This window comes from Apteryx mantelli, chromosome 2, assembly GCF_036417845.1.
Source record: "Apteryx mantelli isolate bAptMan1 chromosome 2, bAptMan1.hap1, whole genome shotgun sequence".
Taxonomy (NCBI): domain Eukaryota; kingdom Metazoa; phylum Chordata; class Aves; order Apterygiformes; family Apterygidae; genus Apteryx; species Apteryx mantelli.
Genome location: NC_089979.1, coordinates 105,448,307 through 105,463,684, shown reverse-complemented (window position 1 = coordinate 105,463,684; position 15,378 = coordinate 105,448,307). Strand labels below are relative to the sequence as shown.

At 35.9% G+C, this 15,378-nt stretch overlaps 1 protein-coding gene across 1 annotated transcript in view; it reads left to right on the top strand.

The window, feature by feature from the left end:
• Nucleotides 1-15,378, top strand: part of ABCA13 (ATP binding cassette subfamily A member 13) — a 201,396-nt gene that overhangs the window by 122,566 nt on the left and 63,452 nt on the right. The window contains exons 36-41 of the mRNA XM_067292433.1: nt 54-300; nt 1,278-1,367; nt 2,177-2,249; nt 4,550-4,668; nt 5,268-5,355; nt 11,283-11,391. Of these exons, the coding sequence (XP_067148534.1) occupies nt 54-300; nt 1,278-1,367; nt 2,177-2,249; nt 4,550-4,668; nt 5,268-5,355; nt 11,283-11,391 (726 nt within the window). The remainder of the gene's footprint in view (nt 1-53; nt 301-1,277; nt 1,368-2,176; nt 2,250-4,549; nt 4,669-5,267; nt 5,356-11,282; nt 11,392-15,378) is intronic.

The following is a 15,378-nucleotide window of genomic DNA, read 5'->3' as shown; positions in this document are numbered from 1 at the left end:
GAGATCTCTCTCTCTCTCTCTCTCTTTTTTTTTTTTTTCCCCTTCTCACTCAGATATCTCACTTACAGGTGCCTCAAGTGTGTGTGGAGCCAGTCTTGTTCTCACACAAATTGTTGCCCTTCTGATGAAGAAGTTTCACCATGCTAGGCGAGACTGGAGAGGGAGTCTGTCAAAAGTTCTGCTGCCTGTTCTCTTTGTTGCAATGGCGATGGCCTTGTTTAGTGTGAAGCCACTGGCTATTGATTATCCTTCGCTCAAGCTGACACCAGGACTTTATGAGAATGCAGAATCCTTCTTTAGGTAAAGAGCTCATCCATCATCATCAATAACCCAGGATTCTGGGACCTTTACCCTTGAGTCCTCATATTCTAAAGACTATTTGCTCTCTAGGAAGAATAATAGTTCACTTTTCACAATAACTGTTTATTTTTCAAATGTTTATTACATTTTTATAGATTATTATGACGGGGACCTAAAAATAGAAAAGCATTACACAAAGAATTTGCTGGAGGAGCGGGCAAAGACTTTGGAGTAGTCTGGGTTGGGTACTCTGTTTCACTACCAGTCATGAACATTTGTACATAAATGCATAAGTGTATTAAAACAACCCAGTTTGTGCTTCATGCTTCATCTTATTTAGCTGTTTTTGTCTGAATGCACTTTCTCAAAAAAAAAAAAAAAAAAAAAAATCTCGGGTTTGGGAGTGCCATACAGTAGTTACAAAGCCTGGTCCCCTTCCTACTGAATTGCTAGTTTCTATATTCTTAACTTTGAAACCAACTAGGTTTTAAAATATTTTTTCTGGCATCTACAGTGTCTGTAGCTCAGCTCTGAATTACTCTGTATCAACTGCATGTCATAGATACAAGTTGTCTTCTCTATTGGACAGATATCTGAATATCTTCATAAAGATAACATGATGCTGTTTGAATTTATATATGAAACATAAGACAAAAAAAGTGTTGGGAATGCATGTTTATAATGAGAAGGACAGCTCTGAGAAGTTGAGATTTGTTTAATAATTGTGTTGAATTTTCTTTATGTGTAAACAGTTCGTGTGTAGTTTTTTGAAATGAGATCATTATGCTGTTTTGGTATGTTCCTTATGTATGGGTTTTGTAGTTCTTTAATTTCTTGCTAAACACATAGGGTCTTGAAGACGAAAGTTAATAGAACTAGATGTAGTTCTGTTAGAGCTCTATTAAAGTTCTATTAGTTGTAACAGAATATTAACATGTTTGGGTTTTGTTTTGTTTTCTGTGGCCCATTTTGAACAGCACTGAAGATGATAATCTAGGAGACCTTTCTCAGATTCTGCTGAGACATTTTTCTGATTTGGACCACGCATGCATACATTCGCAACAAGGGTAACTGTGAATAATATATTGCTAAAACTGCTCTATTCTGATTTAACTCTTGCTGCTAACTTGACAGAGAGGCCCTGATGTTGATGAAGAAACCAATGATAACAATTTTATTCCATAAAACTTAACAGTAAAAAATCATTAGCTGTTAGTTGGGACTATGAATAATTTTTACTGAATGCATCTGCTAAAAAAAAAAAAAGAAAAATATTGATGGCACTGAAAGTAAAGGAATGGGTAAAAATAAATGTTGTAAATAAGCTGTAAATTCAATATTTTATTCTATGTAATGTGGAATATCTTAAGCTTTTCTTGGCACTGTGAGAGTAATAACAAATATGCTCTGATGAAGGAGCTAGCATCCAGGTACATAAGTAGGCCTCTTTATTAAAGGTCCAATCCAAATCCCTTAGAAGTCAGTGACAGCTTTCCCATTAATTTCAGGAGGATTTTGATCAAGTCTGGTGTCCATATGACTGAAGGTTAGACAATAATTATAGTGCTTATTAAGAAGAGTTCCAGATTTCCAAAGTTAGAAATGCAGAGTGGTGACCATGGTTTACTTATCTTATGCATGCAAACACCAGGTGTACAGCTAATTCATTGCTTACATACATAAATATTTTAGTGACTCTACTTTGGTCCAAGTGAGTAAAATTGACATAGCTTCACACATAACTGCTGTTGTGACAGAATACTAAGAAGGTGATCAGTATGCCACATCTGCTTGTTGCTCTGTGGATTTTTTCTGTTGAGTAGTATGTTTTTCTCTCTTAATGGTTATTCCTGTTGTTATGTATTTTTTCCATTAGGAAAAATAATTCATGTTGGCACATGGAATCTACCTCAAATCAACATTCATGTGGATGTGTGACTGAACAGGAAGTATGTCCTTTTATATAGTATGCATAGTATGTGGTATGCATGCATAAGTATCCATGTAGTTGTGAATGTTTATTTATATGTATATACATTTTCCCCCCTGATTCTTTTCTTTTTGAAGACGAGGCAGTTCTGAGAGAAGGGGATGAGGAAGTAAGCCCTCAGAGTACTGACTTTGTTATAACTGGAGATTTTCTTCTATTTCTTCTAATGTTTGGGCTACATGTTCTGAAGTCTTCAGGGAAAGGACCTGCACAGTCTTGGCAGAAAGTCTGCAGTCATTGTGTTAACATTGTAAAACTATTGCCTTTTCCAGAAATGAATTATTGTGGTGATATTTTGTGTGAAACAGATATCTTAGAAACAAATGAACAAGAAAAAGATTGCAGCATAGACTTTCCTGCAAAGTATATTTAAGTGCAATTTTGCATAAATCTGAATATGTCAAGACTGACTAAACCAATACCTAATAGTTTACTGAATTTAGTCTGTAGTAGTAGTAAAAATGATACCTGCGTGTAGAACTAATCAGATTTTGAGGTTTCTTAAAGCTTTGCATCCTGAACAAATTTGAAAAATGTTAGAGTGACATCTCACAACACTTTGTTATACTAAAACATACTGCAACGTTTACAAAATGGAATATGCTCTTTCAAGGAGCCAGGACAGGTGGTGACTAGAACTGACATGACTGACATCTCAGAATATCCTGGAAACCTTTATAACCCTTCATTTTGGGACAGTTTGTTTTGGAAGGCTGCCCTACAGCTGTGGAATATGGAAGTCCTGACTCCATATGTCCTCAGGGAAACCATGAAACCAAGATGTTTTTTGTGAAACGCTTTACTTTTAGTTAATCAGCAGTTCTTAACAAAACTACTACATTGGAAAGCTTCCAAACAGCTCTGTAGTATTCAGTGATAACCAGATAGAAAAATATAAGTGTACAGTAGAGATGGTCTAGGTTGATCTAAAGTAGCAGGAATGAAGGATGGCTGAACTCTTTAACAGCAGACACAACTTTGTTTTAAATGCGACACAGAACTTTGCTTACAAAATATGCATGTAAATGGTTAAGACATAACATTTGACAAGCTGGAAGACTCTCTACTTTCAAAAGGCAAAGGGCAGCTGACAGAAGCTACCAGGAAATCTGCTTGTAACTGAGATTTTATTATTAGAGTTTGGTTTTGCTTTGGACCTTATATCTGAAAATAAAACAGCCTTCGAGGAAATAAAAGATCTTGAAAGAGAGAGAATTTCTGACCATCTTGACTAGTGAGTTTGCCTACTGACTTGCTCTGAGGTTGAGAAGAGTAATAAACAAGAATGTGAAACTGTGGGTCTGCAGACAAATTTATTTGCCTAAATGAGACCATTGCACCTAATATTTATATCCTTATTAAGGAAAAGTAATTTAGAATAAGAATTGGATCTGAAGTATAGTCTTATAGTTTTGGGAAAAGCGGAAGGGGGGAAAACTGATTTTTGACTTGCTAGGCAAGGAACATGTCTCCCTGTTATACTAGAGAGACATATATTTAGAATGCAAGAAGGTTAAAATGGGAACAGGAATTCAGCCTCCAGGCGAGGCCTCTTGGTATGTAAGCAGGAAGGAGAGAAATCACTTAACAATGGAGTCAGAGCCTTTATTGGTGAGCTGTGGAAAACCGGAATCTCTGGTAGAGTGACTTTTGACTTGTGTAAGGTTCAGATGTCAAGTAAGTGTTAAAATTTTTCTTTTGTTATCTTTATTTATGAGTTTTCCCAAACCTCTGACTATAATATCTGACTCCTTTTTTTTGGTTCAGTGAGAATATCCCAAAAGATCATTAGAAAACATCTTCCTTTATTTTCCACCTACAGTCCATCAGTGAAACTTTTAAAAGAATGTTGTGTGGATTAGAATTTTCATCCTATATTCATCTAGTGCATTTTTTGTGTTTATTTTCAGACCCAGCAGGTGAGTAATAACGACCACAGAAGTCTTGTTGCCTTCTTCATTGCTGTAAGCCTTTCCAAATTTGTATAAAAGTTTTGATGTTTTCAAAACAAAACTCACTAACAGGGTTGCAAGAGAAGTCAAAGGTGGCTCTGATATGTAGGTGACAACTACAATTACTTTAGAGGCCTTATAAACATAAAACCATACATAATTTCTTGAAAAGCTATTAAAGCTGAGAAAGGCAAATACAGTTGAAAAGCAATGCCATAAATTCTGAGTACAAGTTCAAAAATATGGCTAAACATAGTGTCACAGGTTTTTAAGAGGGTTTTAATGATTTCGTATGTATTGTTTCCAGATGTGTGCAAGTTTCAATGTCTCTGCTCCCTATGTGAAGAATAAGAAAGGACATATTCTGTATAATCTTTCAGGGTTCTTTGTGGAAGAATATTTAGTCAGGCCTTCCAACAAACCAAGGTAATCTTAAAATACATAACATACATTTATCCTTCATGTATAAAACACATTGCCCTTCCTGATCCAAAGCATAGACCTGTATCACTAGGAGTATGAGGAGTAGCTGCCTTTTTCTGTTAGTTGTTATCAAGGTAGCCAGGCTAAGGCAATGTGGAGCCTCCACTATGGTAACCTCTGAGTTTCCTCCAACAGCTGCATGATAATTGCCTGTAGGCATGGCCTGGCTCTTCTTGCCACACAATGAGTGTTTTCATCATCTCAAAGAAGAAACACTTACATATCTACACAAGACAAGCAATATAGTTTCCATTCCTCAGAGACTTGGTCAAATATTGGTGCACGTGCTCAAATTAATCTTTTCTTTGCACTAATAAGGGTGGTTGCTTACTTCTGGTTCTCCCCTCTCTCTCCCTACCCAACCCCACCCTCCAGCAAGACTTTGTATTCTCTGATACCAGTTGTGAGGGGTTAAGTTTTACTTTCAGTTGGAATAAATAAACCTTAATATAGATATTTCCACTTTTATGGTCAGAAAAGACTGCTAAGGAAGGCAAAGCTTAAGGCAGGTAATTTACTGTTACCTTATTTTATATTATTAGATATGGTGGCTGGTCTTTTGGAGAGAAGACAGCCTTTGAACTTCAAGATCTAAAATTGAATAATACCAAATACAAGCCTCTGGCCAAGGTAAGGGGTGTGTGTGTGTGTGTATGCATGTATCAGTTATTTGGGCTCCAAACTTTACAGTGCTTAACAAATAATACATTGTTACATAAAATCCTTGTGGTAGAAATTGGGAGGAACCCTCTGGATCTTACAGTCTATTTCTCTGTTCATAATTCTTAAAGTATTCTCCAGTGTTCTGAATAATCCAGTTTTAAATGAGTCAAATGATACGGTTTCTGTTATTTTTCCTGTGAACCTACTTCAGAATCTAACGGAGCTTGCCTTTAAAACTTCTTTGCTAGTAGTCAGCCCAAATAATCTTTTATATTCTTTGTGTTCTACAAAAAGTCAATGTCAGAATTGACAAAAGTCCACTGAACTTTTAAAAAAATGAGTTATTATTGATGGTTATTTCATTCCTGCAAGGAATATTTTTCTTTGCTGGCTTTTTTTCTTCTCTTTTTTTCCTCCTTCAATTTGATTGCTTTAAAAAAAAGTAAAGATTTAGGTTTTGGGAGTATCTACTTCTGTATAAGAAATATACCACCCTGCATTTGTAATCCACTTTTCAAATATAAGTAACTATTATTCTCTTTTTTTTTTCTAGAGAAACAGGCATTTACCGTGCTGAAATTGTGCAATAGGTCAGATTTTGACATCTGAGTCTCTTCTGATAGCAGTTTGTACTGCCTTGCACTGCCCCTCATAGCCCCTGTCTTCTTTCTGGAGCTGCCCCTGAGAGCCAGGGACAGAATGATTACTCTAAGTGCAACTCGAGTCAGGAGCCGTTTCTTGAGGCCTTTTGAGACACATGGGAAAGATATAGTATCTCCATAATGTGAAAACTTGGTATGGGATCTAGAGGCTAAAAGGGAATTATCAGTGCAAGAGAGATTTTTCCTTAGGAATGTGTGAAAGGTTCTTTTGATGTCCATGCAAATGTAGACCAGTAGCAAAGAGAGGAACAGCAGTCTCCAAGGAGCGTTAAAGAATCTCAGTGAGTTGCCTCTATTTTTGTATCTGGGCTGAAACAGATATATTAACAGAGGTAGCTGTCATTTTAAGAAAGCTGGACCTTCTGCATTCTACATCAGAACATGAAAGAAAGATAATTTTGCCTTTAAGTTGTTTTATAGGGTATAGAAACTAGGTTTTATTTGCTCATACAAATGAAGAGAAAGAACAGCCTAACTAAGCTCTATCCCCAAATCCCTTTTGGAGGCAAAGGGTAGTTAAAAGAAGATGTAGATATTCTCCAGTCCTTGCCAACATCATTTCATGTTTAATTTTGCAAAAACACTGACTGTTTGCAATGCCTTTTCCATGTAGTTTTGTTTAAAAATGTACCTATCAACTCATATATATTTTCATTTAGATCATTCATCCTCTGTACCCCTGGCTTTCTTACAGCTTTGAACTCCAGTTTCATCAATCCTTAATTAGGAACTTGAAGTCCTAGAGGATTGCACTAAGATGTGTTTTTCTGACTACTGTTTTTGTTCTATGTATTTTAATCATTTTAGATGCTTGTTTTGACACGCCTGCACTGTGGTTTTTGTCAGGGTCCTTTTTTTTAAATGTCTTTGGCACACAGCTCCACCTGCAATCAGCATGAGGATAAGTTATGGTTATACTGTTAGCGAGTAAGCTTCGTATTTCAGAGCCAAAGAAAATAGTGGAGTAGATTTATAAAGGGCACTGTGTTATCTAAAATACCTCCTGGAAGTGGCTTTCAACTGATGCAATGTCAAATTATTGCATTAACCTTTCAGTAATTAATGACCAGACTTTTACTTTGACCTTTCAGGCTTGTTCACAAGGTGGTGGATGTAGCATTTACATAGCCTGTTATGAAAGAAAATGGGAAATTTGCATCTGAAGAGACATACTGTACGATTCATTTCATTTTAGAAAATGTCTGAATCCTTATGTTATTCTCCTCCACTACAAGAGCCAGCTGCACTTCTCCAATTCAAATTAAAAATGCCTGTTCAAATTCTGAAAGAGGTCTATTACTTTAGCTATGGTATTGTGCTGCAGATTCCACTTACATACAGAGTGCGTATGTGTGCGTGCATGCGAGAGAGTATATCTACCATATGCCAACCATGTCTGATTAAAAGCATTGACTACTGACATTCATTGATGATTCCTGCTGCATGGTAAAACTGCAACAACTTCTCAACTCTGTTTTTCCTGATTTTTCCAGACTTCCTGACTATATATTCCTTGGTTTCTTTTGATAATGTGGGCAAGAAGTGTTCCATAATAATTTCATAGTTGCTGTTTGTAACATTATTGAAAATAGGAAGAACATGTGGTAAATTCAATAGTCGTAAAAGGCAATTTATCTGTCACTTTGAAACTTTCATCTGAGAGGTTGAGATTTGAGGCTTTACAGTGCTAGTAAAAGTATCTGAAGGAAGCTACATCTCTCCAGTCAAATACCCATTCTGTCTGCCTCCCCATAATGAAACTCGCCCAGATATCCTCAGGGATTTCTCTCTCCCTCCTCTCCCTTTTTTCTTGATCACTCAATATTCATTATAGGCTATAGGTTAGTCAGCCAAAACATCAGTCTAGCATTATTTTGGAACAGGTATAAGTGGTATGGAACAGTGGGAAGCACATCTTTGCACTATGTATTTCTAATGTGGGAAGAGGCAGTGTTTTCTCTGGGGAAGGAATTTTATCCACTATGGGTGGAAGACGAAATGATAAAAAAAAAAATCAACCATGTTAATCTATGTATTTTTTCCATTGCTTATCTTTTTCCTGCCCCCCCTCCAATAAGCAATTGTGTGTGTGGTGCATAGAGAATATGCCAAGTATTTTGGCTGGCACTAAATATTTATATATCTTTTATTTTAGTTTTGCAATCAATTTAGAATAAGCCATAAGACTTCAGAAAAAGGGCTTAAATGTATCTTCTGATGAAGAGAATAACCTCAAAGACTCTTTTCTTTTTGCCAGATTATAAACAATTAAACATCCAGCTTTAATTCAGTTATTTCCTGGTGATTTGATTCAGTTACATAATTTAGCTTGAATGAAGAATTCTAATTACTGTGCAGGAAATTGAAATATATTGTTACATACAATGCTCTATTGTGTTTTGTTGTCTTTTCTTTTGAATATTTGTCACATTATTATATTTCTAAGGTATTCTGTGAATACTTGAGACCTTTCCCCTGCTTCAATTAACTGAAGATGTGTCATCAGAATTTTGCTTTATTGTTTTTTTTTTTAATTGCCATTTTCCAATACAATGAATGTAATTGCAGTGGATTTTCATTATGCATGTTTAACTTTCTGTTCTGCACAAATCTTTCCAAACAAGATAGAAGAAGAAATGGGGGTGTGTGGAGGTGAAAAAGACTGGCTACTTTTGATCGTTTATTTTTGTTTCTTTGCTCTAGGTGTATCCAGGAGTGCACAGACTTGCACTTCTCTGTTCATCTCTTTAAGGAGCTCTCTTGTTGATAAAAGAATGGGATACCTAGTATGTATAGTATTTTGGGGGAGTTGAACTGGAGGAAAACAAAGTAATTGCATGAACGTTTTTAAAGAGGGAGGAAGTTTGAGACTTGTTCTTTATTTTCTTTAAGTGTGGGACATAAGATGCTGATGAGATATTGAAGCAGCTGTAAAGATAATATGGTGGAGGCCTGTATTAATAGATTGAGGATGTTCAGTTTTGGGAATGCATTTACTTAAAGAAGGCTCTTAAGGTAGGGTTTACAACAGCATGACTGAAAAGAGCTTTCAAGGGACAAACAATGGAAAAGCATTGGATGAAATGCTTGCCATCTCTACAACTGTTTTTGATTTACAGAGAGAGGAAAAGCAAATGATAATATAGCAATTTATAACAGAATACCACAAGATCAATGAATAGACAACAGGAAAAAAATGTTTGAAGTCTGATAAATAATAGAGTTATTGAAAGAAATTTACACTGGTTAGGTCTGGTCAGTGAAATATTTATATGCTAATGTTAGTAGCATGGACAAAATATGGAGAAGCTAGAATTATTAATTCACGATCTGAAACCGGGTACTGTAAAAGGCATGTCAAAAACATGGTGGAATATCAGTTTATGGAATAACAGTCATATCACAGAACATGAGTACCGCAGAGCAAGCACAACTGAGGAAGCAAAGATGAAGGTGTGGTATGGTGTAGCATTGCCAATAATGATGTCAGAGTCTGGAATGAGGTAAGACTTGATTACTGTGGATAAGCAGAGTTTGCTTGGGTCAAAATCACTTTGAGAAGAGATTTTGCAAACACGCTTGGGAAAGAGCATTAGTAATGTTTTCAGGGAATTGTTTTAGGTTCTGATGGTCAGGTTTTGGTACAGAAGCTGTTACAGGGAGAGATATTGTGAAGAGTTCTGTTATTCTGGCAGATGTTATCATCCCAGGTATAAGTTGGAGAGTAAATGCTAATCGCAATGGAGGCCCAGATATTCTTACATGAATGAACTGCTGGATTAAAATATATTTAAGATAAAAGTGCAAAAATGTTTAGGTCTTGCATCTGAGTGAAGAGGAAACAATCTTTAGGGAAGTTTCCAAGATATAACTGTATAGATAATAATTTTCAGAAAGGATTTAGGACAACTGAAATCCTAGGAGGAGGATGTTAATCACAGTAAGAAAGCCCTGTCTTAAAATTTGTCTACAGTGCAGTCACTATTTTAAGTACTGAGTTAAATACTTAGGCAGCTCTCTTGAGCTGAGCTCTGTGCTACTTGATTTGGACAGTTATTGGTCTATTTGTAATTTAAAATCCAGATCAAATATGTGTACTTTGCAGTATGATTCAGAGTCCAGACACAAAGTGAGAAGTGCTCAGCATCACCCTGAGATGGACAGAATGTGGATTAGCAAATAGCAAAAAGTAAAGAGTTCTTCAACTGTATGAACAAAAAAGACAGATCAAAGTCTGCTGTGCAGTGAGGGGTGGGTAGTAACCAAAGAAGACTTTAAAGGTGTCACCAAAACTAAAAACAAACATACGTAGTGCTTTGACTTTGTTTTCAGTATGGATAATGTGGTGTCAAAGGCACTACGATTAACAGTAATGAGGCATAAAAATGGAATCGATTTTCAAAGAGAAAGCTTAGAACCCAGTATGGTCAGTTTTGGGACGTATCGGGCTATTTCTCAGCACTGATTCTAGCACATGGAAACTTCAGGCCTGCAACTGTGGATTTTGAGTATATTTATCAAATGTGGATATTTCTGCATGATTTGAGAATAAAACATATGTTACAGCAAAAGTACTTTCCTGTGCTCCTCAGAGAGACTGTCAGCCCTCTCTGTTTTAAAAGTTTGTCTGCATTCACTTTCTTTCTGTGCTTAACAAGCTACTGATAATTGCTTGTGGAGCCACAGCTTTGTCCTTTATGGAATCGTTTCATACTCACTGTGTAAAGGGTGCCTCCTTGTTTCTTTCTTTTCCTGTTTCCTAGGGCATACTCTGGACCTAGACATGTTATGCTATGAATTGCTTGCAGGTATTACTTAGATAAGTCCTTTTGAAATTTCATAAACTGAGGTTCTCCACTTGTAACACTAGTTTTCCTCATCTCTCTGTGTTTCCAATTAAATTGGCAAGTGTTACTCTTGCATTGTTTTTCCTCCTTTTTGACCAAATGTGTGTAAAGGATGGGAGAGAGTGTTCCATTAAACCAGAGAATTTGAATTTTAATTAAGATCGGTGACCATCTCCAACAGTGAAAAACAACCAGCTAAACTCTGAAGGACCTGGACAGATTACAAGATTTTGTTTTGCCTAGGTCACCTTTTTCTATAAATAGGTGTCTTAAGAGGACCATTCATCTCAGATGTCTTTGTGCAATTCTTTAAAATATGGGAGCTTTCAGATCTGGTGTTCTGATTCAAGCCATTTTGATTTACAATATCCATTCTCTTTTCCAGGTGTGGTACAACCAAAAAGGTTTCCATTCACTGCCATCCTACTTAAATGAACTAAATAACTTTATTCTATGGCTGAATTTGCCTCCTACTGTGGACTGGAGACAGTATGGTAATATTCCTTCTTAAGTGTGTATTCATATCTTTTGAAAAGTAGTTTTTTAAAATAATTTGCAATATGAAAATTTGTGATATTATCAAGTCTGATTACAGAGTAAAATTTGAATTTACAGTTCGCTGTCTGTGCCATATGAGTTTATTACAAAGGACATTCCTAAGGAATAAATAAATTAGTTTGCTTCAGTTGGGATGTTACTTCATGTGAAACCTAGGGCTGCTAGGGCTTACTTAAATGGGCTAGTTAATGCACAATAGTGTATGAATTTATAGCTCACTCATTACCCTACTCTCTCTCCATATGTAAATATCCAGGGTGCACCCGGAATATCCTGTAAATTCACATGGCAATGTGATGTCTAGTAGCATCCCATTTCCTAAGAAAAAGGAGAGGCTGGTACATCTTGCTACTGTATATGCCAAAGGAGAGATTGATGTATTTGATGTCCAAAATCTTTGATTTGGATATCCCTGAACTGTGTAGGATTAGTTAAAATCCCTGTTTAACAAACTGACACTTTTTGGTAATGACTTCAGCCAAAGCATGGGCTGTTAACACAGGTGAATTTTTAGGATGTTGAAGTCTACTTTAACATCTGAGTTTGACGGTTCAGGCTAAGTTCTATTCATTCTGGTTCCTTTCATTCTTGAAGTTCTATTAAAAAGGAATTAGTTTGGTTTGGAGAAATTTCAAACAGCTTATGACCAGTTTTTAAGAGTTTTTAAAAAGCTCATGTATAGTAGGATGGTTATGTATAAGGGTGAAATGATATTCAGAGATTCCATCCAAAATGTGTTGCAGAGAAAAGAACCCAGAACATGTTTCTTTCTTTCTGTCTGTCTTTCCCTGTTTTTTTTTTTTTTTTTTGTTCTGTTGATGTTCATGTTGATTTATGCATTGGGTTTTTGTCAGCAAAACAAAAAAGTAATTTCACATGTTCAGTTTGGAGACTTTAAAGTTTTTTTTTTTTTTCCCTGTCCTTCCTAAGCACAGGAGAAAATGTGGAGAGCTGTCACTCCCACCAAATTTTTATATTAGTCTGATCCTATATCACTCCTGTGTATTTATAATAAAGAAGGGAGAGAGGAGTAAAGTCAGTGAAAAAGTGTAAGGAATCCTGAGCATCTGAAAAAAGAAATTCATAAAGAAAATTTTCAGAATGTCAAGTGAAAACAGAATAATTTTGTTTGCTTTCAAAATGCCTGAGGTTTTATTTTTCTTAATGAATGATGAGCACAAATCAAGGCTAATGTATTTCTATAGAAAGTTTAGATTTCAATTAAATCAGTTATTTTAATGAGATTTTTGTAATAAAAACCAACTTTTAATCCACTTCCCCTGCACTTGATGAAAAGTATTGATGCTGGCTTGTTTTCTGTAGCTCTAGACATCCCATTCAGGAACCTAAACATTTAAGTACCCTTTGTATCTGTCATGGAGATATGAGGACTTACCATAGAGATTAGGTTTGGAGAAAATCATAGGTGTCCCAAGGATTATGGAAGTGCTGTATTTTTTTTTCATTGTTGCATGACAAAGAAGCGAAATAACCAAAACAGTGCTTGGTAAATATTTGAGGTGTCCGACTATCCATCTATAAATATGGTCTGTTTATGTAATCTACTGGCAGGATACCTTGGGCAAAAATAGAGTTCATGAAATAGACAGCAATTTACTTATGTGTATCTTTATTGGAGAGGTGCAATGAGCACGGATTGACCACTCTCTTAAGACCTAATGGAGAAGGACCTGACAGGGAAATCCTAGAAAGAAAAAAAAGCCAAGCTATACATACTCAAAAAAAAAAAAAAAAAGTATTTTTCAATGGTATAAGGGACAGTTAATCTTGGTTCACATTGACTTTTAACTTTTCTTATTTCAGCATATTGCTCTGACCAAGAACTATTTACATACTTTTCTTATTAGAAGGTTCTATGCAGTCCTGGAAAGTAGTGGTCATACATACTGTATTGCAAGTTTGAAATCTTTGTTTTGATTTTTTTTATCTTGCAAACACTGTGCTTATATGCAAGGTCTATTGTAGCATGTTATTGAAAATAGCTGTTATGAAGCTTGTTAGGATGCTGTGGAAGTACAGCTCTGTAATTCTTGCTTGTATTAGTGCCATGTTTTTTCATAGGATAACTTTTTCCTATCAGTGGAAGTGGTCCTTCTGAATTACTTTTAAGTGACATAAAAATAATTTGACTGTTGAAAAGGCAGTGTGAGGACAGTCTTTTCTTCCTCAATAAAAAGTAGGTCTTGCTTTACTGCAGGAGACTTACTTCACTAGGGTGAAATATTATCATATGTGTATTGCTAAACAGAGAGTAACAGCTACTGTGATATTGAAATAAGCTTGACAGAAATCAATAGCTTATTTTAAAAGATCGTATAAATACTGGGGAACCTTCCATTTAGCAGGTATGTCCTGTGGTGGCTCCTTGAGTGTGAACTGAGTTTCTGGGTGGAGGGAAGAGTCATTCCAGAGAGTGGGCCTAGCGCTACCTGCTTTGCTTGCAGGGACAGTTCTAGGGACTTTCACAGGAGACCAGCAGTACTGGTCACAGTTTGCAGTAGGCCTTAGTGATAAGGGGCTGGGGAGGAGGGCAATTAGTCTTGTCTAATGTCTTTTCTTCAATCAGGAGGTTACAGGGAAGAAAAACTTAAGAGAGTTCAGAGTTTTGTATGAGAGATTGAAGGAAGAAGTGCCTGAGGATAGGAAGGGCATATGCTACCTTACGTTGACTTATATCCTGAGATTTGTATCTGATCAAACAAACAGTGAAAAAATGATTTTTTTTCTTTCCCCCTTGTGTCACTCCAAATTACTGTAGCCTGACTCTTGATCTTACTGAGCATGCATATGCCTTTGGGCAGCTAGTGATAGCTATTTAGTGACTAGCAGAGACTTCCCTTTTATCATGCTCCAACAACATTAGCAGCAATGGAAATCCTTTGTTTGCTAGTGGTGAGATTTCTTGTTTTTTCCCCCTACTTGGAACTATAAGTAAGCTTGTCTTTGAGGATGCTTGGAAAGTCAAAAAAAAAATTTTTTTAATGTATTTTTAACATAAAGAAGGAATTAGAATGGGGTGGTTTTTGAAGAAAAAATGTGTGTGTCAGCTGGAGATGCCTGTAAGTAGATGAACAGAAATTGGCCAGATTAAATGCCAAAAGTTTATCATAGTTAATGAATCAGATATCTATTTTGGTACAGCAGGAATACTTGTTATCTGAAATGACTCATCTTCAGTACCATGTGGATAGCTACCTCTAGCATTGTATAAGTCTGTTTCTGTTGTGGAAAGAACTAACTAGCCTGTCCTACTGGAAAGGAAATTAAGTACATTTTGTTTCCTAGCTAGTTTAATAAGGCAGTACTATTGACTGAGACTTACTGCAGGTTATAAATTCAGTGGCAGATAATGGAAACAAATGTGTTAAACAGTAAAAGTCTCTGATAGCAGAAAGAAAACTCAGCAGAGAGAAGGTGAGATGTGCTGTTTTTTTGACAAAACTCTTAAGTTCTGTTTTTTTAAGCCTATGTGTACGACATTTGTATGTTGTTAAGTCTCTTTCTGAAATGCTACATTTCAGAATTAGATAAAGTAATTGTGAACAAAAGGAATAAGGAAGTAAGAGGAATAAAGTAAAAGGCAACGTTTTGACTAAAGCTTGAGATAGAAGTGCTGATCAGGTAGAGCTGTGTCGTTTTCCATGTTTATGTGTACACAGTTGCATCAATATATGTTAAACATGCTGGAATATATGGAAAAGAATATTACATATCTCTTAGGTTAAGGCTATATAATGAAGAAAGGAGTGGTAGTCATATGAAATGATATCTGTAATGTCCAGAGGTAAAAAAAAAAAAAAAAAAAAAAAAAAAAGAGAGAGAGTTCTTGCATCATTGTTCAAAGAACAGAAATGTATCAGTGTAAAAAGGCTTTGTGTGAAGTAGCTGCCCCATCTCAGTAC